The sequence below is a fragment of the Lonchura striata genome, chromosome 10 (assembly GCF_050655825.1).
Source record: "Lonchura striata isolate lonStrDom1 chromosome 10, ASM5065582v1, whole genome shotgun sequence".
NCBI lineage: Eukaryota > Metazoa > Chordata > Aves > Passeriformes > Estrildidae > Lonchura > Lonchura striata.
Window position 1 is genome coordinate 6,354,751 of NC_140712.1, and position 26,249 is coordinate 6,380,999.

At 51.2% G+C, this 26,249-nt stretch overlaps 2 protein-coding genes across 7 annotated transcripts in view; one reads left to right on the forward strand and one right to left on the reverse strand.

Annotated features, from left to right (window-relative positions):
- Positions 1-22,667, reverse strand: part of ARID3B (AT-rich interaction domain 3B) — a 44,183-nt gene extending 21,516 nt beyond the window's left edge. For 4 of the 5 annotated variants that reach the window (XM_085588510.1, XM_085588508.1, XM_085588509.1 and 1 more), the window contains exons 1-2: positions 16,935-22,646; positions 2,398-2,469 (exon numbers count right to left, since the gene is read on the reverse strand). In XM_085588510.1, coding sequence (XP_085444636.1) covers positions 2,398-2,469; positions 16,935-17,501 — 639 coding nt within the window. In that variant the 5' untranslated portion in view covers positions 17,502-22,646. Of the gene's footprint in view, positions 1-2,397; positions 2,470-16,934 lie in introns of all 5 variants that reach the window. The other variant, XM_085588507.1, reaches the window with a different exon arrangement.
- A 103-nt stretch (positions 22,668-22,770) lies between these two features.
- LOC110479753 (actin, cytoplasmic type 5) lies at positions 22,771-25,958 on the forward strand. Of its 2 annotated transcripts, none has more exons than XM_077785844.2 (3): positions 22,771-22,814; positions 24,393-25,474; positions 25,554-25,958. In XM_077785844.2, the coding sequence occupies exons 2-3, from the start codon at positions 24,488-24,490 to the stop codon at positions 25,695-25,697; spliced, it is 1,131 nt and encodes a 376-aa protein (XP_077641970.1). In that variant the 5' UTR covers positions 22,771-22,814; positions 24,393-24,487; the 3' UTR covers positions 25,698-25,958. The 2 variants fall into 2 exon arrangements, with proteins under 2 accessions (XP_077641970.1, XP_021402926.1); XM_021547251.3 differs by having other exon boundaries at positions 24,478-25,474.
- Positions 25,959-26,249: the final 291 nt, after the last annotated feature.

Consider the following 26,249-nt stretch of genomic DNA (forward strand, 5'->3'; position numbering starts at 1 on the left):
CCCCAGGGATGGAATGGAGCCCCAGGGATGGAAAAGATTCCCAGAAACTGAATGGAGCCCCAGGGATGGAAAAGATTCCCGGGGATGGAATGGAGCCCAGGGATGGAAAGGATTCCAGAAATGGAATGGATCCTCAGAAATTGAACTGATCCCCAGGAATGGAAAAGAGCCCCAGGGATGGAATGGATCCTCAGAAATGGAAGAGATCCCCAGGGATGGAACAGATCCCCAGGGATGGAAAAGAGCCCCAGGGATGGAAAAGAGCCCCAGGGATGGAAAGGAGCCCCAGGGATGGAATGGAGCCCCAGGGATGGAAAAGATTCCCAGAAACTGAATGGAGCCCCAGGGATGGAAAAGATTCCCGGGGATGGAATGGAGCCCAGGGATGGAAAGGATTCCAGAAATGGAATGGATCCTCAGAAATTGAACTGATCCCCAGGAATGGAAAAGAGCCCCAGGGATGGAATGGATCCTCAGAAATGGAAGAGATCCCCAGGGATGGAACAGATCCCCAGGGATGGAAAAGAGCCCCAGGGATGGAAAAGATTCCCAGAAAGTGAATGGAACCCAAGGGATGGAAAAGAACCCCAGGGATGGAATGGAGCCCAAGGGATGGAAAGGATTCCAGAAATTGAATGGATCCTCAGAAATGAAACAGATCCCCAGAAATGGAACAGATCCCCAGAAATGGAACAGATTCCCAGGGATGGAAAAGAGCCCCAGGGATGGAAAACATTCCCAGAAACTGAATGGAGCCCCAGGGATAGAAAAGAACCCCAGGGAAGGAATGGATCCCCAGAAATTGAAGACATCCCCAGAAATGGAAAGGAGCCCCAGGGATGGAAAACAACCCCAGGGATGGAGTGGAGCCCCAGGGATGGATCCCCAAGGGTGGAATGGATCCCCAGGGATGGCAACGATCCTCAGAAAGGGAAAGGATCCCCAGAAAGGGAGCCCCAGGGATGGAATGGATTCCTAGGAATGGATCCCAGAGATGGAAAGGATCCCCAGAAAGGGACTGGATCCCCAGGGATTTAGTGGAGCCCCAGAAAGGAAATGGAATCACAGAGCTGGAAAAGAACCCCAGAAATGGAATGGATTCCAGAAATGGAATGGGTTCTCAGAAATGGAAAGTATCCCCAGAAACGGAATGGAGCCCCAGGGATGGAATGGAGCCCCAGAAATTGAATTGATTCATTGATTGAATGGATCCCAAAGATGGAATGGATCCTCAGAAATTGAATAGATTCCCAGAAATGGAAAGGAGCCCCAGGGATGGAACGGATCCCAGAGATGGAATGGATCCTCAGAACTGGAACAGATTCCCAGAAATGGAAAGGAGCCCCAGGGATGGAATGGAGCCCCAGAAAGGAAATGGCTTCACAGAGCTGGAAAAGAACCCCAGAAATGGAAAGGATTCCAGAAATTGAATGGATTCCCAGGAATTGAACAGATCCCCAGGGACAGAAAAGAACCCCAGGGATGGAATGGAGCCCCAGAAATTGAAAGGATTCACATAAATCAAATGGATCCCCAGGAATGGAAAAGAAAAATGAAAATTAAAAACATGCCCAGAAATGGAATGGAACCCCAGGAATGGAATGGATCCCCAGAGATGGAAAATATCTCCAGAAATGGAATAGATTCCCAGAAATCAAATGGATCCCCAGAACTGGAAAAGAAGCCCAGAAATGGAAAGGATTCCCCAAAATGGAAAGGATTCCCCAAAATGGATCCTGCTTCCAAATAAAGCAAAAGCCTTCAGAAATGCCAGCAATCAGCCCAGAATTTATCTGTTACAGGAATAATTTACTATTTATAATTTTTATTTATTTATAAGTATTTTGTGTTTCTATTATTTATAATAAATATTTCTAAAATGTCTTTATGAAATAGATAATTTATGTTATATTTATAGAAATACTTATAAAATATAAATATTTTATAGAACAGAAATATGTGTTAATATTTATTATTTATAATTTGGGTTTGAAATGCCCAGATCATTAAACTGAAGTTCCCCAGGCAGTGCATCCCAAAAGATTTTTGGGGCTGAATTCCTGGGAAGCTCTGGAAGAGCAGAGCTGCCTTAGTTTCAACTCCAGCTGCTGTGACACATTCAAATCCACAAACACAGCATTCCAAAGGGAGAATATTCTCCTCCCAGCTGGAGAAAAACTGGATTAAAGCCTTTAAATATCCAAAATCTGGTTTTTCATCATTAGTTCAGTAAGAATTAAATATTGCAACCTGATTCAAGGCAACAAACCAGCCCCGAATTGCAGGACAAAGCAATTTTCCTACAAATCCCCTGCAGGGAGGGCTCTGCCATGGGGTCAGGGGAGGATTCCCCAAATTGCCCAAGCTCCCCAAATTTCCCCAAGTGCCCAGACAGACCTTGGCAAAGTCTCGGGAGATTTCCCTTCCCCGGCAGCCGTCGCCTTCGTCGCTCCAGCTCCCGCCGCCGTTCTGGGGAGGCAAAAACAGCAAAGGATTCCTGTCCTGGCTTGTAAGGTGAGCACGGATTCTGTTTGCCACCTGTTGGAGCTGGGGCAGTTTCTTATCTCTTCCAAAACGTCTCCCTCCGGGGAGATATCTACTGTTAATGGGCTATTGAATGACTCCCTGCATGACTGGGAAAGTTCACAGAATTACAGAATAATGAGGTTGGAAGAGACCTCTAAAATCATCAAATCTGCTTGCCACCTGTTGGAGGTGAGGCAGTTTTCTTATCTCTTCCAAAACGTCTCCCTCTGGGGAGATATCTGCTGTTAATGGGCTATTGAATGACTCCCTGCATGACTGGGAAAGTTCACAGAATCACACAGAATCCCAGAATCACAGAATAATGAGGTTGGAAGAGACCTCTAAAATCATCGAGTCTGTCTGACACCTATTGGAGGTGGGGCAGTTTTCTTATCTCTTCCAAAATGTCTCCCTCCAGGGAGATATCTGCTGTTAATGGGCTATTGAAGGACTCCCTGCATGACTGGGAAAGTTCAGAGAATCACAGAATCACATAGAATTACAGAATAATGAGGTTGGAAGAGACCTCTAAAATCATCGAGTCTGTTTGACACCTATTGGAGATGGGGCAGTTTTCTTATCTCTTCCAAAATGTCTCCCTCCAGGGAGATATCTGCTGTTAATGGGCTATTGAAGGACTCCCTGCATGACTGGGAAAGTTCACAGAATCACAGAATCACACAGAATTACAGAATAATGAGGTTGGAAGAGACCTCTAAAATCATCAAATCTGCTTGCCACCTGTTGGAGGTGAGGCAGTTTTCTTATCTCTTCCAAAATGTCTCCCTCTGGGGAGATATCTGCTGTTAATGGTCTATTGAAGGACTCCCTGCATGACTGGGAAAGTTCACAGAATCACAGAATCACACAGAATCCCAGAATCACAGAATAATGAGGTTGGAAGAGACCTCTAAAATCATCAAGTCTGTTTGACACTTGTTGGAGCTAGGGCAGTTTTCTTATCTCTTCCAAAATGTCTCCCTCTGGGGAGATATCTGCTGTTAATGGGCTATTGAATGACTCCCTGCATGACTGGGAAAGTTCACAGAATCACAGAATTACAGAATAACGAGGCTGGAAGAGACCTCCAAGATTATCAAGTCCAACCCATGCCCTAACACCCAACTAGACCATAGCACCATGTCCAATCTTTTGTTAAACACATCCAGAGATGGTGATTCCACCACCTCCCTAGGAAGACAATTCCAGTATTTTATTGTTCTTTCAGCGAATAATTTTTTCCTAATGTCCAAACTAAACCTTCCCTGACATAGCTGAGGCTGTGTCCTCTTGTTCTGTCAGTGCTGCAGGTGGGAGAGACCAACCCCACCTGTCTAAACCACCCTTCAGGAGCTGTGGAGAGCAATGAGGTCTCCTCTGAGCCTCCTCTTCTCCAGGCTGAACAGCCCCAGCTTCCTCAAACGTTCCTTGTGTTCCCAGCCCCTCTCCAGCCTCGTTGCCTCCTCCAGCATCTCAACGTCCTTCCTGAGCTGAGGGGCACAGTTCCATCATCCCATTGTGAGATGCTCCGCCCAGAGGGAGGAGCCAAGCAGCCCTACCTGCAAAAAATCAACTTTTTTTGGGACATCAGCAGCCTCTTTGCTGGATTCCCAGAGGAGAAGCTTCTTCTCCAATGGATTCCCAGAGGAGTAACTTCTCCAATGGATTCCCAGAGGAGTAACTTCTCCAATGGATTCCCAGAGGAGCAGCTTCTTCTCTGCTGGATTTCCAGAGGAGGAACTTCTTCTCCAATGGATTTCCAGAGGAAGAACTCCATTTGCAATGGATTCCCAGAGGAGCAGCTTTCTTTTCCAACGGATTCCCAGAGGAGGAACTTCTTCTCCACTGGATTCCCAGAGGAGCAGCTTTCTTCTCTGATGGATTCCCAGAGGAGCAGCTTTCTTCTCTGATGGGTTCCCAGAGGAGCAGCTTCTTCTCTGATGGATTCCCAGAGGAGCAGCTTTCTTCTCCGATGGATTCCCAGAGGAGCAGCTTCTTCTCTGCTGAATTCCCAGAGGAGGAACTTCTTCTCCAATGGATTTTCAGAGAAAAACCAAGCCCATCTACTCTATCACCAGACCTTCAGAGAAAACTCCACCCTTGTACAGATTTCACCCTTCAGCAGCATTTCATCTGCCACTGCAGGAGGAGCAGCCACCATTTAACTGGACTGTTACCAACACCCTGACTCCTCGGGGTGTCAGCTTTCTGACTCCATCACTAGTTTTCTTTGTGCTAATTACATATTTTTTTTTAATTATTCTTATTTAGTTTTTCTCCTAGTAAAGAACTGTTATTCCCATTCCCATATCTTTGCCTAAGAAGCTTTTAATTTTGAAATTGTGGTAATTCAGAGGCAGGGGGTTTACCTTTTCCATTTCACAGGAGGCTCTTGCCTTCCTTCACAGACTCCTGTCTTTTCAAACCAAGACAATTCCCAAGGAAAGGCTCCAGAATTTTTAGGATTTTGAGCCAGAAACACACAGAAAAGCAGCTGCTGGTTCAGGCCGAGGTGGTGAGAAAGGAGGGGAGGGCATCTGTGGTTCTGTCACCATTCCCTGCTGCTGGATCTCAGGGTGTGGGGAATATTTTTGTTGGTTCTGGTAAGTTCTGATCTCTGGGAGAACACTGCTTTTAATCTTCCTTCATGGAGGAAGCTTCTAGAACTTTGGGATGAACTGGGATCCACGGTGTGTGAAACAGAGTGTAACACAGTTTATCACAGGGTGAAAAACTTAAAGAGTTTTGGGGTTTTAGTATGGAGGTGGATAGGGGACAAGATGGAAGAATTTGGGTGCTGTTGGATCTCTTCCTTGTTCTTCATCTGCTCCATTTCCTGCAGTGTTGAGGGATTGCTTAGAAAGAGCCACAATCCAGATGGTTCATGGACAGAAAAATAATTAATTACTTAAGGTTTAAGAGTTAATTAAACAAAATAGCTTTAAAAGACTTTCAACTTGTGCGTTTTTTGGTGCTTTTTTTTGGTATATAGATGGTGCATTGAATTGATAAGAGAAAAAAAAAAACCAACAACCTGAAGACTGAAAAAACTAAAGTTTTTAAACTAAAACTAAAGAACAAAAGTTCGGTTTGTTTCTTAATTTTAACACAAAACTGTCGAGGGGCTTCCTCATTAGGGGAACCTCGGGGTGGGGGGGGTTTCACATCCTGGGATCTCTCACACAAAATGGGAAAAGCAATTTCCCCTCCCAGCCACGTTCCCTCCCCTGCTGAAGAGCAGGATGTCAACTCCTCTGGGGCTCTGCTGGGATGAGATCCAGCACCTTCAGAGCTGATTTGACTCCTCATTTTGGGCACATCCCAGAGCCCCTGGTGAAAGGTGTCACCCTTCCTTCCTGAGCTCCAGGTGACACAGCCCTGCCATCCCTGCAGGAGCAGGAGGAGGGGAATCATCCCCTGGAAAGCTGCTTGCCAGCCCAGCTGCCCCAACTCCAGCAGGATGTGGATTTTACCCCCAGAGAAATGGAAAGCTCAGCTTTGCTGGATTAAGACTCATTAAAAGGATTAATCTGGTTAAGCCCTATTCCACTTGGGAATCACCACGCTGCAACGGTCTCCAAAGGCTGGAAACCAGCAGCTCCAGCTGGATGGAAGGTCAGGATAACCCTGAAATAAATCCAGGCATCCTGACAACACCAATTACACAAAGTCCCAGGCCAGGGAGGGCTGGAAAGGGAAGAGCCAAATCCATGTGGACAAACATGGAGAGAAAAGGTGCAAAACCCCCCAAAAGCACCTCCTTGGAATTCTGGAGGTGCTCCAGCAGCTCCAGCTGGATGGAAAGCCAGGATGACCCTGAAATAAATCCACGCATCCTAAAAACACCAACTCCAGAGAGTCCTGATCCCAGTGCATGCTGGAAAGGGAAGAGCCAAATCCACACTGCCAAACACACAGAGAAAAAGATCCCAAAAGCATGGAGAGAAAAGGTGCAAAACCCCACAAAACCACCTGCTGGGAACTCTGGAGGTGCTCCAGCACTTCAAATAAACCAGCAGCTCCAGCTGGATGGAAGGCCAGGGTAACCCTAAAATAAATCCAGGCATCCTGAAAACACCAACTCCAGAGTCCTGATCCCAGTGCATGCTGGAAAAGGGAAGAGCCAAATCCACCCTGCCAAACATGGAGAGAAAAGGTGCAAAAACCCTCAAAAGCAGCTCCTGGGAACTCTGGAGGTGCTCCAGCTGGATGGAAGGCCAGGATAACCCTGAAATAAATCCAGGCACCCTAAAAACACCAACTCCACAGAGTCCTGATCCCAGTGCATGCTGGAAAAGGGAAGAGCCAAATTCACACATGGAGAGAGAAGGTCCCAGCATTCCCAAAACTCCTCATGGGAATTCTGGAGGTGCTCCAACAGCTCCAGCTGGATGGAAGGCCAGGGTAACCCTGAAATAAATCCAGGCATCCTAAAAACACCAATTCCACAAAATCCCAGGCCAGGGTGGGCTGGAAAGGGAAGAGCCAAATCCACCTGGACAAACACACACAGAGAAAAGGCTCCAGCACCCCCTGGGAATTCTGGAGGTGCTCCAGCACCTCAAATAAACCAGCAGCTCCAGCTGGATGGAATGCCAGGATAACCCTAAAATAAATCCAGGCATCCTGAAAACACCAACTCCACAGAGGGAAGAGCCAAATCCACATGGACAAACACTTGAAAAGATCCCAGCAACCAAAAACATCCCCTGGGATCTCTGGAGGTGCTTCAGCAGCTCCAGCTGGATGGAAGGCCAGGATAACCCTGAAATAAATCCAGGCATCCTAAAACCACCAATTCCACAAAATCCCAGTCCAGGGTGGGCTGGAAAGGGAAGAACCAAATCCACCTGGACAAACACATGGAGAGAAAAGGTCCCAGCACCCCAAAAGCACCCCCTAGGAACTCTGGAGGTGCTCCAGCCCCCCAAAGTCCCAGAGCCATGTGGCTGTGGGGCACTCACTGGATGAGGAGGATGAGCAGCTCGTGCATGGCTCCATGGCCCATCCCAAGCCCGGCAGGAGCTCCCTGCTGCTGCTGATTTGGTTTGAGCCACTAATTCCTGCTGGAAAGTCAATTAGCCAGGGAGCCCCAGCAACTGAGAGGTATTTAATGGGGGATTATTGCCACTTGTGCTGTGTCAGCTGTTTGTGGCACAGGATCAATTCCCAGCCCTCTCCAGGCTGGCTTTGCTCACGGCAGGATCCATCCCAATCTCCTTTCTCCCTCAGCACAGATTAAACCCACAGATTTTTGGCTAATTAGGAGCATCCAGCTGCTTCTAAAACTGTTCAAAACTGGGATCAAACCCATGGAGCAGCCAGAATCAGGCAGAGTGGGAGGAAAAGGAGGCAGCAGGATTTTCCCAGCCTGGCGCTTGCACACTCCAGGGCTCAGGGATTTGTGCAGATTCAGCTTTCTGACCCTTCCCCAGGATATAAATCCAGAGGCAGAACTCGCTTCCAGAGGGAATTCTGGTCATGCTGAGAGCTTATTCCACTCCATTTGAGGGCGGGGATGAGAAAGAAGAGGGGTTAAAGGAGGCAATTCCCTCCCTCCAGTGGGTTTGAACTTGGGATAATTCCTAGGAATAAAACTTTTAAAGACTCCTGAAAAGTTAAACACGACATATTTGGCTTGTTCTCTCTAGGTAAAAAGAAAAGGGTGATTAGACCAGAATGGCAGAGAATAAGGAGAATAAATCCATCCCATTTTCCACAGCTCCACCCTGGGAGCTTGGGGGAAGCTGAAGGCAGCAGGCTTTGGCCATCTGGCCATCAGCACAGCAGGGATGGCTGTCACCTGTGTCACCTGTGGGAATCCAGGAATTCCCTCTGGCTGCCCTGGAAGGCCTAAAACCCTGGCAGGGGTCAGGAACCCCCTGGACAGAGCCCCCAGAGACACTGGCTGTGATCTCTGTCCATGGAAAAGAGTTTTCAATCTTACAGCATGAATTACCAGCTCTGAGTGTTTGATATAAGGAATAATTAAGTGTGGCACAGGTGCAAAAGTAAAATTTTAGGATTCTATATAAGGGGTCCAAAGGGGACAAGGTGGAGGAAATTGGGTGTGTCTTGTCCTTTTTCTCCTTCTCCATGCCCTCCATGTCTCACTGTGGTGTTGGCATTTTTCTGTTGGTTCAGGCTGGGGACACACTGTCCAACGTAGGTGACAGATATTGGCACGTTATTGTAAATCCAGCCCAGGGAGTTTCTGGTATTTAATGTTTGTAACATCCCACTGAGGGCAGAGCCCCACACGCTGCCCTGCAGGACAGAGCTGGGCAGGGCAGCAGAACATGTGAGAGATAAACAGAATAAACAACCTGGAACCAGCACAGACCAATTATGGCTTCTGCTTTGGCAGCGGGGCTGACAGACAGAGACTTTCTACAATTTTAGGATCATCAATAGCACAGATTCCGACAGTCACCCACTGTCACCTGAGCTGGGGAGCTCCTGCACCTCCTCCTGCTGCTCTGGGAAGGGCCTGGGGACATTTCCCAGTGCCAAGGGACATGGAGAGGGCTCCTCAGGGAGGTGGAGGTGTGGGATGGAGCACGGCTGGCTCGGGGGCAGAGCACGGAACAGCAGCTGGGAATAAAGCTGAATTCATCCTGGGGAAGCTGAATTCATCCTTGGAAAGCTGAACTTGTCCTGGGGGAGTTGAATCCATCCTGGGGAAGCTGGACTCATCTAGGGGAAGCTCAATTCATCCATGAAATTTATCCATGGGAAGCTGAATTCATCCATGGAATACTGAATTCATCCTTGGGAAGCTGAATTTATCCATGGAAAGCTGAACTCATCCTGGGGAACTGAATCCATCCCTGGAAGCTGAACTCATGCTGGGGAAGCTCAATTCATCCATGAAATTTATCCATGGGAAGCTGAATCCATCCTGGAGAAGCTGAACCCATCCATGGGAAGCTGAACCCATCCTTGGGAAACTCAATTCATCCATGAAATTTATCCATGAGAAGCTGAATTCATCCATGGAATTCATCCTTGGGGAGATGAATTCATCCATGGAACACTGAATTCACCCTTGGGAAGCTGAATTTAACCATGGGAAGATGATTTCATCCTTGGGATGCTGAAACCATCCTTGGGAAACTGAACTCATTCTTGGGAAGCTGAATCCATCCTGGGGAAGCTGAACTCATCCTGGAAAAGCTGAACTCATCCTGGAAAAGCTGAATTCATCCATGGAATTTATCAGTGGGAAGCTGAATTTAACCATGGAATTAATCCTTGGGAAGCTCAATTCATCTGTGGAAAGCTGAACTCATCCTGGGGAAGCTGAACTCATCCTTGGGATGCTGAACTCATCCTGGGGAAGCTCAATTCATCCATGAAATTTATCCATGGGAAGCTGAATTCATCCATGGAAAGCTGAAATCATCCTTGGGAAGATGAGTTAATCCATGGAATTCATCCTTGGAAAACTGAATTCATCCTTGGGAAGCTGAATTTAACCATGGAATTCATCCTTGGGAAGCTCAATTAATCCATGAAATTTATCCAAGGGAAGCTGAATTCCTCCATTGAATTCATCCTTGGGAAGCTGAATTCATCCATGGGGAGATGAATTCATCCTTGGGAAGCTGAATTTAACCATGGAATTTAATCATGGGAAGCTGAATCCGTCCTTGGAAGCTGAATCCATCCATGGGAACCTGAATCCATTATTGGGAAGACGAATTCATCCATGGAAAGCTGCATTAAACCATGGAATTTATCCTTGGGAAGCTGAATTCGTCCTTGGAGTGATGAATCCATCCATGGAATTCATCCATGGAAGCTGAATCCATCCAAGGGAAGCTCAATCCCTCCTGGAAGCTGAGTCCATCCCTGGAGCTGAATCCATGCCTGGAGCTGAGTCCATCCCTGGAGCCGAGTCCATCCCTGGAGCTGGGTCCATCCCTGGAGCTGGGTCCATCCCTGGAGCCGGGTCCATCCCTGGAGCTGGGTCCATCCCTGGAGCTGAATCCATGCCTGGAGCTGGGTCCATCCCTGGAGCCGAGTCCATCCCTGGAGCCGGGTCCATCCCTGGAGCTGAGTCCATCCCTGGAGCTGGGTCCATCCCTGGAGCTGGGTCCATCCCTGGAGCTGGGTCCATCCCTGGAGCCGGGTCCATCCCTGGAGCTGGGTCCATCCTTGGAGCTGGGTCCATCCCTGGAGCTGAGTCTCTCCTGGAGCTGAGTCCATCCCTGGAGCTGAGTCTCTCCTGGAGCTGGGTCCATCCCTGGAGCTGAATCCATGCCTGGAGCTGAGTCTCTCCTGAAGCTGAGTCCATCCCTGGAGCTGGGTCCATCCCTGGAGCCGAGTCCATCCCTGGAGCTGGGTCCATCCCTGGAGCTGGGTCTCTCCTGGAGCCGGGTCCATCCCTGGAGCTGGGTCCATCCCTGGAGCTGAGTCCATCCCTGGAGCTGGGTCCATCCCTGGAGCTGAGTCCATCCTTGGAGCTGGGTCCATCCTTGGAGCTGAGTCCATCCCTGGAGCTGAGTCCATGCCTGGAGCTGAGTCTCTCCTGGAGCTGAGTCCATCCCTGGAGCCGAGTCCATCCCTGGAGCTGGGCCCCTCCTGGAGCTGAGTCCATCCCTGGAGCTGGGTCCATCCCTGGAGCTGGGCCCCTCCTGGAGCTGAGTCCATCCCTGGAGCTGGGTCCATCCCTGGAGCTGGGCCCCTCCTGGAGCTGAGTCCATCCCTGGAGCTGGGTCCATCCCTGGAGCTGGGTCCATCCCTGGAGCTGGGCCCCTCCTGGAGCTGAGTCCATCCCTGGAGCTGAGTCCATCCCTGGAGCTGGGTCCATCCCTGGAGCTGGGTCCATCCCTGGAGCTGGGCCCCTCCTGGAGCTGAGTCCATCCCTGGAGCTGGGTCCATCCCTGGAGCTGGGTCTCTCCTGGAGCCGGGTCCATCCCTGGAGCTGGGTCCATCCCTGGAGCTGAGTCCATCCCTGGAGCTGGGTCCATCCCTGGAGCTGAGTCCATCCCTGGAGCTGGGTCCATCCCTGGAGCTGGGTCTCTCCTGGAGCCGGGTCCATCCCTGGAGCTGGGTCCATCCCTGGAGCTGAGTCCATCCCTGGAGCTGGGTCCATCCCTGGAGCTGGGTCCATCCCTGGAGCTGGGTCCATCCCTGGAGCTGAGTCCATCCTTGGAGCCGAGTCCATCCCTGGAGCCGGGTCCATCCCTGGAGCTGAGTCCATCCCTGGAGCCGGGTCCATCCCTGGAGCTGAGTCCATCCCTGGAGCTGAGTCCATCCCTGGAGCTGGGTCCATCCCTGGAGCTGGGTCCATCCCTGGAGCTGAGTCCCTCCTGGAGCTGAGTCTCTCCTGGAGCTGGGTCCATCCCTGGAGCTGGGTCCAGGCTGTTTCCCATGCCCACAAGTTCTGAGGGAAATCTCCCAGCACTGCCAGTCCAGCCCCAGATCCCAGCAGTGCCTCCCTGCAGCCCGGGCCAATGCCCTTGGCACAATCCCATTCCTTCCACCAGCCAGGGAGCCTGGCACCCACTTCCCTGGCACCGCTGCGGGCACAGCAAAGCTGCTCCTCTGCAGGCAGGGCAGGAGAAGCCAATCATCCCCAGAGGGCATCAAGGGAGCTCCTGAGGGACCAGGGCCACCAGAGCCCTTCCTGGGCCACCAGAGCCCTTCCTGGGCCACCACCACCTTGGGGGCCACCAGAGCCCTCCCCTGGGCCACTGACACCTCAGGGGCCACCACAACCCTCCCTGGGCCACCACAGCCCTCCTCTGGGCCGGTGACACCTTGGGGGACACCAGAGCCCCCTCTGTGCCACCAGAGCCATCCCTGGGCCACCCCAGCCCTGCTTGGGCCACCACAGTCCTCCCTGTTCCACCACCACCTCGGGCACCACTGGAGCCCCCTGCCCCTGCCCAGCTGCAGCAGCAATTGCTCCCAGGCCCATTTGGGATTACTCCCTGGAGTATCTGATCCCAGAGTATTCACTCCCTGGAGTATCTGATCCCAGAGTATTTACTCCCTGGAGTATCTGACCCCAGAGCATTCACTCCCTGGAGTATCTGGCAATATTTACTCCCTGGAGTATCTGATCCCATAGTATTTACTCCCTGGAGTATCTGACCCCAGATTATTCACTCCCTGGAGTATCTGGCAATATTTACTCCCTGGAGTATCTGATCCCAGAGTATTTACTCCCTGGAGTATCTGGCAATATTTACTCCCTGGAGTATCTGATCCCAGAGTATTCACTCCCTGGAGTATGCGACCCCAGAGCATTCACTCCCTGGAGTATCTGGCAATATTTACTCCCTGGAGTATCTGATCCCAGAGTATTCACTCCCTGGAGTATCTGGCTTACCCCCTGGAGTATCTGATGAGGGCCAAGCCCACATGGCCAGGGCAAACCAGGCTGCCAGTTAAGCCCTGGTGACAAACCCAGGTGACAAACACTCCCTGCAGGACCTTCCAGAGCACAGGAATAAAAATTCCTCTGTTGTTTTTAAGTTTTCTTTTCGAGTTCTTCTGAAAGTTTTCAAGTTTTTCTAGAACTCCTTTAACCTTCTGATAGCATTTACACATTTGAGAGTCAGAGTTCCCACACAATTTCATGGATAAATAGAATAGTTTCCATATTTCTCTGTGGGTGGAGAGAAATGATTGATGGATCTTTGGAGCAGTGTGGTTGGAGAGGTGCTAATTCCATCCTCCAATCCACAGTCACCTTTGGAATTTTATAAATCCCAGATGTTTAAATAAAACTGGGTATTTTTTGAGTTTCCCAGGCTTCTGTGTACTCATTTATTGTGTGATAGCAACGCTCCTCCTGTGAAACCCAGCCTCATCCTGCACCTCCTCACCTTGCACACAGCTTTTACAGAGGATTTTAGGGTTTTTCTAGGCCAGGAATCTGCTAAAATCCTCACCTGGGGATGAGCCCTCCCCTGCCCCGTGGGTTCGGTCAATGAGAAGGGACGGGAGCAGCAATTTCAGGATTATCAGAGAATCCAGAGAAATTCCTTTTGTGGGCAGAGTTAAGCCTTAGGAAGTGAAACAGATGCTCTCAGAAAGAAAAGTGTTGTCCAACAAACGCTGATTAAGATCAGGGCTGCTGCCCCGAGCTGCAAGTTCTCAGGCAGGGAGAGCCAAGGGGTAATTACTGCCCACAGCAGCTCCCCTGCAATGGGAACCAACCCCCGCTAATAACAGAGCTCAATTCAGCAGCCCCAGCTTCAAAGGCAGCCCCTGAAAACATCTGAGTGATTTCAGGAATGGCAGGGAGGATGGGGAAGGGAAGGGCTGAGGTTTCACCGATTCATTGCCTTTTTTTTTATTAAGCTCCTTTCACGTGTTCCCACGAGCAAACAGGAAGCTGCTGCCTCATCCTGAATTCCTCCTGTTCCCAAGGACTCAGAGAAATCAGCCCAAGACTGATTTGGGGTGAGAAGAGGGATCCTCAGGGCCAGCCCAGAGTCGCCGATTCACCCCAGAGGGAGAAAAACAGAGTGCAAGGGAATAAAACATTGCAGCTGCTGGCACGGCTGCGTGCAGCCTGAGCTCCTGGGAATGCCAGCGAGGAGAGGAGTGCCAGCACTGCCACACACGAGTGTGGCACCTGGAGAAATCCTGTGGCACCTGGAGAAATCCTGCAGCAAATCCTCCTGTCCTGCCTCGGGATCTTAACTCACCTGTGGGGCTCTGCAGGGCAGGAGCTGGGCAATGCTCTCAATTTCTTTTTCTCTTTTCTCTTTTCTTTTCTTTTCTTTTCTTTTCTTTTCTTTTCTTTTCTTTTCTTTTCTTTTCTTTTCTTTTCTTTTCTTTTCTTTTCTTTTCTTTTCTTTTCTTTTTTTCTTTTCTTTTTCTTCTTTTCCTTTTCTCTTTTTCTCTTTTTTTCTCTTCTCTTCTCTTTTTTTTTTACTATCCCCTTTCCTCCTCTTCCCTTTCCCTCCCTTCTCTTCCCCTTCCTTTTCATTTTTCCTTTCCCTTTTCTTTTTCCTTTTCCTTTCCCCTTTTCTTTTTCCCTTTCCTTTCCCCTTCCCTTTTTCCTTCCCTTTCCTTATTTCCAAGCTGGAAATCTGGGATTTATTCTCTCACACTCCTGATTTTCAAGCTGGAAATACAGGGATTTATTCTCACATTCCTGATTTTCAAGCTAAAAATCTGGGATTTATTCTCACATGCCAAATTTCCTAGCTGCAAATCTGGGATTTATTGTCTCATATTCCTGATTCCCAAGCTGGAAATCTGGGATTTGTTCTCTCACATTCCCGATTTCCAAGCTGGAAATCTGGGATTTATTCTCACATTCCTGAGGAAGCAGCACCAAGCTGTTCTCCTGGTTTTCCCTGCTCAGCTTTCCCAGGAACAGGCATTCCTGGAATAAATCCCTCTTTCCCCCCCTCCAAAAAAAAAAAAACCCTTTCCCAGGAGCTGGGATGGATTTCAGGGCATTCCAGAGGGTTGGAAGAGCAAACCCCCAGCAATTCCTTCTCCTGGATAAACTCCTCCACTCCCTGTGCTGACAAAATTCCCAAAATTCAGCTCATTCCCATGATCTTTGTCCTAAAATGATTTCCTGGGACGGGACAGAAGTGGCTTCGTTTTCCTGGTGGATCCCAGATTTCTCTGGGCAATCCCAGCCTCACAATTCCAAGGGGATTCTTTTCCCCAAAGCTTCCAGAAGAACAAGCAAGCCTTGAGAGAAGGAATGAAGTGACTTTTCCCCCCATTTCCAAGAGCATTCTGCATCCCAGGAATGCTCCAGGAGCAGGGCACAGGACTGGGAAGAGAAGCTAAAAATGAAAATACTAATCCAGGAGTAATTTTGGAAACAAACTGGAGAATTGTTTCATCCTGGATTTTCTTCCCATTAAAGAGAAAAAGCAAAGGAAAGAACTCATCCCCTTTTAAAAATTCCTGGATAACAAAGGAAAGAGATCATCCCTTTAAAAAATTCCTGGATATTAAAGATTCCAAGGGATGAAGTGGCCAGCCCAGAGCTCCCCACACAATTCTCTCCCTCTCCTGCTCCTGCTTTGTTCCCCAGCTCTGAACTGGGAATCAGCAGCTCCATTTGAACCCCAACCATGGATCCAAGCCACTCCACCTCCAAAAATTTTGGGACAACAGGAGGACCTGCCCTTTCCCTGCCACATTTTCCCACTGTTCTCCAGAGCTGCCCCTGCTATTCCTTTGTAACTCACTCCTGAACCTGGTGTCCATGGATTCCTCCCACTCCTGCCCTTCCCAGCAGCAAAAGTGGTTTCATTGGAGTTTTTCCTGCTGGAGTTTTGGGTACTTTGGGCTCCTGGATTGAAGTGATCTCCTGAATTTCAGGAATGGGCCAAAGCACATGGTGCCAAATGTGGAATGATGTTTTATTCCACTTTTTTTCCCCTCTTCCACACAAACCCTGCCTGGTTTCATGACCAGTGAGATCTGCAGGGCTCTCCCAACAGGAGGGAGAAGCACCAGCTGGGCAAGAAACAAAACCAGCTCAACTAGGCTGAGCTTATTTGGCTTTTTTAAAGAAAAGACCCCATAAAACCTGAGCCCTGCCTCCTTTTCCCCAGCCAGAGCCCTGCAAAAGGAAGTTGTACCACTCCCATCCAGTAAATTCTGAGGCAATGGCCCCTGAGTGCCAAACCCACCTCATTTGAGCTACTCCCTCTCCTGGGCCAGCCCCTCAGAGAAAAACCAGCAACAAGAGCTTCCCCTGGGGGTTTTACAGCCCCAGGGCTGCTCGCTGAGGAGCTGGGGCTGGGAACACCCCAGAGTCTGCAGGGACAGACCCAGAGTCCCTGAAATCCCCTGGCAACAAAGGGAACAATTCCACCATCCCCTGGCACTGGGATGCAAGGAGCAGTAATTCTGCAGTCAAACCTGGAATTCACCTCCCACGAGGCAGCAGCATGCTGGCTCCTAACTCTGTTCTCCTTTTCTCTCTCCTTTCCTTTTCCTTTCCCTTTTCCCCTTTATTTTCCTTTCCTTTCCCCTTTCCTTTTTTTCCTTCCTTTTTTCCTTTCCTTTCCCCTTTCCTTTCCCCTTTCCTTTCCCCTTTCCTTTCCTTTCCTTTCCTTTCCTTTCCTTTCCTTTCCTTTCCTTTCCTTTCCTTTCCTTTCCTTTCCTACACAGGGAATTTAAACTGCTCTGACTCCCATGACCAGGTCACATCTCCCTGCACTCCAAAATCCACAATTCCAAGATCCCCGAGGTACCTCTGACAAGAAGTAACTCTGCTGAGGCATTAGCAGGGAGCTGCCTGCCCCTAAAACCAACAAACCACCAGCTTTTTCCCCAAATCCCACCCCACAAAGCCTCTCGCAGAGCAGGAAAATCCACAAAGCCAATTCCTTGTGGGGAAATTCACGCACCAGGGGGGTGTTGCATCCTGAGAAAGGGAAAATGGAGTTTTTGGGAGCACTGACCTGTTTGAGCTGCTCATCCAGGCGCCAGCCGGGGCGCCCCGCCGAGGCTCCGGGCTGCTTGGCCGAGTCTTTGCCCTGCTCCTCCTTGCCCTGCTGGGCTCCCCGCGGCTGGCACGGGGCTGGCACGGGGCTGGAGCCAGGCCCTGCTCTCTGCTTGCCGTGGCCACCTTTGGGAGCGCGGAAATTCGCCAGGGCAGAGCAGCTCTCCTGGCCGGGCACCTCCAGCTCAGCGCCGTCTTCTTCATCCTCCTCTTCATCCTCCTCCTCCTCCTCCTCCTCCTCCTCCTCAGAGTTCCCGCTGCTCTGCTCCAAGGGCCGGCTGGCCGCGGCGGGGGCTCTGCCCGCGGGGACGGCGGGTGCCATCCCCGGGGGCGCAGCGGGTGCCATGCCCGGGGCGCGCCCGGCGCAGCGGGGCTGCCCGGGGAAGGGCGGCGGCGTCGGGAACGGCACCTGCGGCTCCCGGCGGCGCTCCCGGCAATCCATGGGCACCGCCGGCTGCTGCTGCTGCTGCTGCTGCTGCTGCTGCTGCTGCTTCTGCAGCTGCTCCACCACCGCCTGCAGCTTCATCCCGCCGTGCGCATGGCTGGCGGCCCCGGCGGGAGCCGCGCAGGATCTGCCGGGGACACAAACGGGGCCGAGGCTGAGCGCCCGGGGCTGCGCTCATCTCTTCCCCAGGAAGGGAGGGGATGCGCGGAGCGGAGCCGGGGGTTTTCCTGGGCAGGGGAGCGCCAAACAACCGGCTCAGGGATTGTTCACGGCCTCAAACAATCGGCTTGGGGATTGTTCACGGCCTCAAACAACCGGCTTGGGGATTGTTCACGGCCTGAAACAATCGGCTTGGGGATTGTTCACGGCCTCAAACAACCGGCTCGGGGATTGTTCACGGCCTCAAACAATCGGCTCAGGGATTGTTCACAGTCTGAAACAACCGGCTTGGGGATTGTTCACAGCCTCAAACAATCGGCTCAGGGATTGTTCACAGCCTGAAACAATCGGCTTGGGGATTTTTCAGCTCGGGGATTGTTCACAGCCTGAAACAATCGGCTTGGGGATTGTTCACAGCCTCAAACAACCGGCTCGGGGATTGTTCACACTCTGAAAAAACCGGCTCGGGGATTGTTCACAGCCTGAAACAACCGGATTGGGGATTGTTCACAGCCTCAAACAACCGGCTCGGGGATTGTTCATGGCCTCAAACAACCAGCTCGGGGATTGTTCATGGCCTCAAACAACTGCCTGGACAGATTATTCACAGCCCCTGACTGTGAGTGAAACAATCGGCCAGGCATATTGTTCACAGCCCTGGGCAGATTGTTCATAGCCCCAGCTGCAGGTGAAACAATTGGCTCGGGGATTGTTCACAGCCTGAAACAATCGGCTCGGGGATTATTCATAGCCTGAAACAACCGGCTCAGGGATTGTTCACGGCCTCAAACAATCGGCTCGGGGATTGTTCATGGCCTCAAACAATCGGCTTGGGGATTGTTCACAGCCTCAAACAACTGGCTGGACAGATTGTTCACAGCCCCAGCTGCAGGTGAAACAATCGGCTCAGGGATTGTTCACAGCCCTGGGCTGCGGGTGAAACAATCGGCCGGGTGGACTGTTCACAGCCCTGGGCAGATTGTTCACAGCCCCGGGCTGCGGGTGAAACAATCAGGTGAAACAATCGGCTCAGGGATTGCTCACAGCCCCAGCTACGGGTGAAACAACAGCTCAGCGGGTTGTTCACAGCCCTGGGACGATTGCTCACAGCCCCGTGCCAGAACGTTCCGTGCCGTGCTGTTCTCACAGGGTTTCATTGTGCGCTCAGCGCCACGGCTCTGTACAGGCACAGGAGGAGCCTGGCTGTATTTAGATTAAAGAAAATTTTATATATATATATATATACATATATATATATATATACACACACACATATACATACACATGTATATACATATATATATATACATACACATCTATACGCATATATACACATATATATACACACATACATATATATATATATACATATATATACACATATATATATACACATATATATATATATATACACATATATACATATATATATATATACATGTATATGCCCATGCCAGGTAGGGATTTGTCATGTGGGGCTATCCCTAAATTTTTCTGTACTCTCACTCTGTGGCTAAACCCCAACACTTCATAGAAAAAAAAATAATAAAAATAAATAAATAAAAAATATAAAAAATAAAAATAAACAAATAGATTTTAAAAATATACATATACCCATGCCAGGCAGGGATTTGTCGTGTGGGGCAACCCCTAAATTTTTCTGTACTCTCACTCTGTGGCTAAACCCCAACACTTCATAGAAATAAATAAAGAAATAAAGAACTAATAAAAATAAATAAAATTTTAAATAAAAATAAATAATTAAAACCAAATAAATCTATAAATATATATGTATACTTATGCCAGGCAGGGATTTGTCATGTGGGGCTATACTAAACTCTTCTGTGCTCTCACTGCGCGGCTAAACCCCTGAGACTTCATAGGAAAAAAATAAAATAAAGAAAAATATTATATAAATAAATAGAAATAAAAAAAAATATATATATTTATATGTCTGTGCTAGGCAGGGATTTGTCATATAGGGCTATCCCTAAATTCTTCTGTGCCGTCAGTCCTTGGCTAAATGCCTGACACTTCATAGGAAAAAAAAATAAAATAAACAGAAATAAAATAAATAATTTAAAAATATATATATGCCTGTGCTAGGCAGGGATTTGTCATGAGGGGCTATCCCTAAATTCTTCCGTGCCCTCAGGCTAAACTCCTGCCACTTCTTAGAAATAAATAAAACGAAACAATAAAAATTAAAAATAAATAAATACATAAATAATAAAAGTCCCTGCCTCGTTTTTTCAGGCATTTTTGGTGGCCCTCCTTCAATTTTTGAGGTATTTTTGGTGGCCTTCTCTCAATTTTATGTCCTTGCCTCACTTTTAGGTCACTTTTGGTCTCTAGCCGTCACTTTGTGTGTCCCTGTCTTGCTTTTAGGGACACTTTTGGTGTCCCTGTCTCACTTTTAGTGTCACTTTTGGTGCCCCTCCCTCAATATTGTGGCCCTGCCTCACTTTTTGGGTCACTTTTGGGTGCCACTGCCTCGCTTCTTGTGTCCCTGCCTTGATTTTTGGGGCATTTTTGGTGGCCCTCCCTAATTTTTTGTGTCCCTGCCTCACTTTTAGGTCAATGTTGGTCTCCCCTGTCACCTTCTGTATCCCTGTCTCACTTTCTGGGGCTTTTGGTGGCCCTGCCTCACTTTTAGGGTCACTTTTGGTGGCCCTCCCTCTCTTTTTGTGGCCCTGCCTCACTTTTGGGTCACTTTTGGTCTCCCCCCATCACTTTTTGTGTCCCTGCCTCACTTTTTGGGGCATTTCTGGTGCCCCTTCCTCGCTTTCTGGGGCCCTGCCTTGCTTTTAGGAACACTTTTGGTGTCCCTCCCCTGACTTTTTGTTTCCTTCTCTCACCTTCAGCGTTCCCCTCCATCACTTTTAGCATCTCTCCCCCGTTTCTTGTGTCCCCTCCCTCATTTTCAGGGTCTCCCCTCTGTCATTTTTTGTGTCCCTCCCTCACGCTCAGGGTCATTTTTGGCATCCCCTCCCTCACTTTTTGTATCCCCCTCTCTTTCAGGGTCTCCCCTCTGTCAGTTTTGGTGTCCCTCCCTCCCTCTAGGGTAATTTTTGGTGTCCCTCTCTCAGGCTTTTTTGTCTCCCCTTCACTTTCAGGATCTCTCCTCTATATTTTTTTGTGTCCCTGCCTCACTTTCAGGGTCATTTTTGGTGTCCCTCCCTCACTTTTTGTTTCCCCCCCTCACTTTCAGGGTTCCCCCCATCACTTTTGGCATCTTTCTCCCATTTTTAGTGTCCCTCCCTCACTTTCAGGATCTCCCCTCTCTCACTTTTAGTGTCCCCCTCTCACTTTCAGTGTCATTTTTGTGTCCCCCCCTCACTTTTTATATCCCCTCCTCACTTTCAGGGACTCCCTTCTACCATTTTTTGTGTCCCTCCCTCACTTTTAGGCTCCCCCCTCTATTACTTTTTGTATCCCCCCCTCACTTTCAGGGTCTCCCTTCTGTCACTTTTGATGTCCCCCAGTCACTTTTACCTGTTTCTTGTGTCCCTCCCTCCCTTTCAGGGTCTCTCCTCTGTCATTTTTCATGTCTTCCCCTCACTTTTTGTATTCCCCCCTCACTTTCAGGGTTCCCCCCATCACTTTTAGCATCTCTCCCCCATTTCTTGTCTCCCCTCCCTCACTTTTAGGGCCTCCCCTCTGTCATTTTTTGCATCCCTCCCTCACTTTCAGGGTCATTTTATGTGTCCCCCTCACTTTCACCATCTCCTCTCTATAATTTTTTGTGTCCCTCCCTCACTTTCAGGCTCATTTTTGGTGTCCCTCCCCCAATTTTTGTGTCGCCCCCTCACTTTCAGGGTCTCCCCTCTATCATTTTTTGCATCCCTCCCTCACTTTCAGGGTCATTTTTGTGTGTCCCCCTCACTTTCACCATCTCCTCTCTATAATTTTTTGCATTCCTCCCTCACTTTCCGGCTCATTTTTGGTGTCCCTCCCTCACTTTTTGTGTCCCTCCCTCACTTTCAGGGTCATTTTTGTGTGTCCCCCTCACTTTCACCGTCTCCTCTCTATAATTTTTTGCATTCCTCCCTCACTTCCAGGCTCATTTTTGGTGTCCCTCCCTCACTTTCAGGGTCATTTTATGTGTCCCCCTCACTTTCACCGTCTCCTCTCTATAATTTTTTGTGTCCCTCCCTCACTTTCAGGCTCATTTTTGGTGTCCCTCCCTCACTTTTTGTGTCCCTCCCTCACTTTCAGGGTCATTTTTGTGTGTCCCCCTCACTTTCACCGTCTCCTCTCTATAATTTTTTGTCTCTACTCCCTCACTTTCAGGGTCTCCCTTCTGTCATTTTTTGCATCCCTCCCTCACTTTCAGGGTCATTTTTGTGTGTCCCCCTCACTTTCACAGTCTGCTCTCTATAATTTTTTGCATTCCTCCCTCACTTTCAGGCTCATTTTTGGTGTCTCTCCCTCACTTTCAGGGTCATTTTTGTGTGTCCCCTTCACTTTCACCGCCTCCTCTCTATAATTTTTTGTGTCCCTCCCTCACTTTCAGGCTCATTATTGGCGCCCCCCTCACTTTTTACGTCCCGTCCGTCACTTTCAGGCTCTCCCCTCTGTCACTTTTCGAGTGCCCCGTCACCCCCAGGCTGGTTTTTGCCTTTCCCGGCGTGTCCCGTGCCGGGGCCGGTTCCCCGCGGGCAGGGCAGGGCAGGGCGGGTCTCGGCGCGCTCCGCTCCCGTTCGGAGCTCGCGAACCGCCTGTGAGAATTAAACCCTCACCGCGCCGCACCGAGAGCCGCTCATTAACCCCTTAATTAAATTCATGCATTAATCCACCCCCGTTTCGCCGTTACCACCCAGCGTTTCCCCTCAGGCGGAAATACCGAGGGCCCCCCCCCCCACCCGCCCGCCCAGCAGCGCGGTGCCCCCGTTACCTCCTGTGGCGGGTCCCGCCGGTCCGTGCGCGGCCGCCTCAGCTCCTCCTTCCTCCCCTCCTTCCTTTCCCTTCCTCCCCTCCTTCCTTTCCCTTCCTCCCTTCCCTCTCCTCCCTTCCCTTCCTCCTTCCCCTCCCGCCCCTTCCTCGCCCGGCCGGAACCGCCGGCAGCGCCCTCGCCGCTTCCGGGAACGGCCCGTGAGGGAGGCAGCGCGGCAGCCAATCAGCGAGCGCGCCGCCGCCCGCCCGCCGCTTCCGGCCGCTATAAAAGGCGCGCGCGGCGCGCGGGCCCGGCAGTCGCGGGGGAGACGGCGCCGGGGGCAGAGGCTGCGCGTGAGGGTGAGCAGGGCTCTGGGCGCTCCCGGCAGCCTCCGGGACGCCGCGGATCGCCTTTCGGGGTCCCCCCCGTGGCTGTTTGGGCTTTGAGGAGTGGCTTAGGGGTCGCTCGGAGTGGGAGTTAGGGTCTCGTAGTGTCTATTCCCTCTCTGAGGGGGGGTTTAGAGGGGTTCCCTGTGTCGTTTGGGGACTTCAGCGTGGGGTTAAGGGTATCTCAGGGGGCCTTAGAGGCTTCACAGTGTGTGTTCGGGCTTTCGGGGGGATTCAGGGATAAATCTCTGGAGGAAGGGGCTGGGGTCCCTTTATGTCTCCTTAGGCCCTCAGACAGGGCTTTGGGCTCCCTCCATGCTTATTTGGGGCGGTAGGGAGGGTTAGGGGTCTGCCAATGTGTGTTTGGTCTCTTAGGACAGGGTTAGGGGTGCCCCAATGTGTGTTTGGTCTCTTAGGGCAGGGTTAGGGGTGCCCCAATGTGTGTTTGGTCTCTTAGGACAGGGTTAGGGGTGCCCCAATGTGTGTTTGGTCTCTTAGGGCAGGGTTAGGGGTGCCCCAATGTGTGTTTGGTCTCTTAGGGCAGGGTTAGGGGTGCCCCAATGTGTGTTTGGTCTGTTAGAGCAGGGTTAGGGGTGCCCCAATGTGTGTTTGGTCTCTTAGGACAGGGTTAGGGGTCCCCCAATGTGTGTTTGGTCTGTTAGAGCAGGGTTAGGGCTCCCCAATGTGTGTTTGGTCTGTTAGAGCAGGGTTAGGGCTCCCCAATGTGTGTTTGGTCTCTTAGAGCAGGGTTAGGGGTGCCCCAATGTGTGTTTGGTCTCTTAGGACAGGGTTAGGGGTCCCCCAATGTGTGTTTGGTCTGTTAGAGCAGGGTTAGGGCTCCCCAATGTGTGTTTGGTCTGTTAGAGCAGGGTTAGGGCTCCCCAATGTGTGTTTGGTCTCTTAGAGCAGGGTTAGGGGTGCCCCAATGTGTGTTTGGTCTCTTAGGGCAGGGTTAGGGGTCCCCCAATGTGTGTTTGGTCTCTTAGGGCAGGGTTAGGGGTGCCCCAATGTGTGTTTGGTCTTTTAGGGCAGGGTTAGGGGTCCCCCAATGTGTGTTTGGTCTTTTAGGACAGGGTTAGGGGTGCCCCAATGTCTGTTTGAGCCCTTAGGGAGGGTTGGGGGTTCCCTCATGTCTGTTCAGGCTCTGAGTGTGGGATTTTGGGTTTCCCCCGTGTCTATGTGAGCCCTCAGGGAAGGTTGGGATCCCCTGGTACAGTTTTTGGGGTGAAATTAAACTTGCCCAGTGTGTGTTTGGGCCCTTGGGGTGGGTGGGCTCTGGCAGGGGAGGGGGACGGTGCTTTGTGCTTTATTCCCTCAGGTCTGTGCTGGTGGGGGCTGTGTAGGGGGGTCCCCCCAGATCCCTGGGATGGGAATGGGAATCTTGGGATGTTTTGGGTTGGAAGAACCTCAAGGATGTTCTCATTCCCACCCCCTGCCGTGGACGGGGACACCTTCCACAACCCCGTGCTTGTCCTCTCGGGGACCGCACTTATTCCTACGTGTCTTCTGAGGGAATAAAGAGATATTTTATCCCCCTGCCTTGCCCTGCAGACCCCTCAGGGCTTAATTTCCACCATCCCTGGGGACACGTCCCTGCCAGCCAGGGAGTGCCATCCCGCTGTCCCTGTGCCCGCAGGCCGGGCGGGATGGCGGACGAGGAGATCGCTGCCCTGGTGGTGGACAACGGCTCGGGGATGTGCAAGGCGGGCTTCGCGGGCGACGACGCGCCCCGCGCCGTCTTCCCCTCCATCGTGGGGCGGCCGCGGCACCAGGGCGTCATGGTGGGCATGGGGCAGAAGGACAGCTACGTCGGGGACGAGGCGCAGAGCAAGAGGGGCATCCTGACTCTCAAGTACCCCATCGAGCACGGCATCGTCACCAACTGGGACGACATGGAGAAGATCTGGCACCACACCTTCTACAACGAGCTGCGCGTGGCCCCCGAGGAGCACCCGGTGCTGCTCACAGAGGCGCCCCTCAACCCTAAAGCCAACAGGGAGAAGATGACGCAGATCATGTTCGAGACCTTCAACACCCCGGCCATGTACGTGGCCATCCAGGCCGTGCTGTCCCTCTACGCCTCGGGCCGCACCACGGGCATCGTGATGGACTCCGGCGACGGCGTCACCCACACCGTGCCCATCTACGAGGGCTACGCCCTGCCCCACGCCATCCTGCGCCTGGACCTGGCCGGCCGCGACCTCACCGACTACCTCATGAAGATCCTCACCGAGAGGGGCTACAGCTTCACCACCACGGCCGAGCGTGAGATCGTGCGCGACATCAAGGAGAAGCTGTGCTACGTGGCGCTGGACTTCGAGCAGGAGATGGCCACGGCCGCCTCCTCCTCCTCGCTGGAGAAGAGCTACGAGCTGCCCGACGGGCAGGTCATCACCATCGGCAACGAGCGCTTCCGCTGCCCCGAGTCCATCTTCCAGCCCTCCTTCCTGGGCATGGAGTCCTGCGGCATCCACGAGACCACCTTCAACTCCATCATGAAGTGCGACGTGGACATCAGGAAGGACCTGTACGCCAACACCGTGCTCTCGGGGGGCACCACCATGTACCCGGGCATCGCTGACCGCATGCAGAAGGAGATCACGGCGCTGGCGCCCAGCACCATGAAGATCAAGGTGGGCAGGGCTCCGTGGGGATGGGCAGGGTGGGCACGGGGGTGCTGCAGCGGCTCTGACCCCGCTCTCTCCCCCGCAGATCATTGCCCCGCCGGAGCGCAAGTACTCGGTGTGGATCGGCGGCTCCATCCTGGCCTCGCTCTCCACCTTCCAGCAGATGTGGATCAGCAAGCAGGAGTACGACGAGTCGGGCCCCTCCATCGTGCACCGCAAATGCTTCTAGAGGGGCTGCTGGCAGCACCCTGCCCGCACCTCCTGCTGCCTCACCCCCTTCTTAGCCCGTGTTCCCTTGTCCAGGTACTCATTAGTGTGTGCGTTTTAATGGCTCGTTAGGCTCCTGCTCCTCTTCCTCGAGTGGAGGGTTGTTCACTTTCCCCGTGTAACGCCCATAGGATGACACTACAGTTAGGTTTGTCACCTCTAGGTTTGTCACCTTTAGGTTCCTTTGTAGGAAAACAAATAAACTTCCCAGGTTTAAACACTAGGAACAGCTGATTTTGCTTGCTCTCTTTCACGGGTGGGTTCTCTATCCCCTTGCTGCAAAGAATCATTGGGTGAAAGGTTTCGTGATTCCGACCTGGCTTGAAGTTAAAGTTAGCCTGAATTTTGTTTTCTGGATTCTGTTTAAATCCCATCACAGCCCCTGTGCTGCTCGGACCATTTTAAGAGCTGTTAAGGGAGCAAAGCGTGCCTGGAATGCGGCTCTTGCAGCCTGACTGGACTTTCATGGTAACTTGGCTTTTTTTAGAACACAAACAGCTCTTCTTGTCAGAAA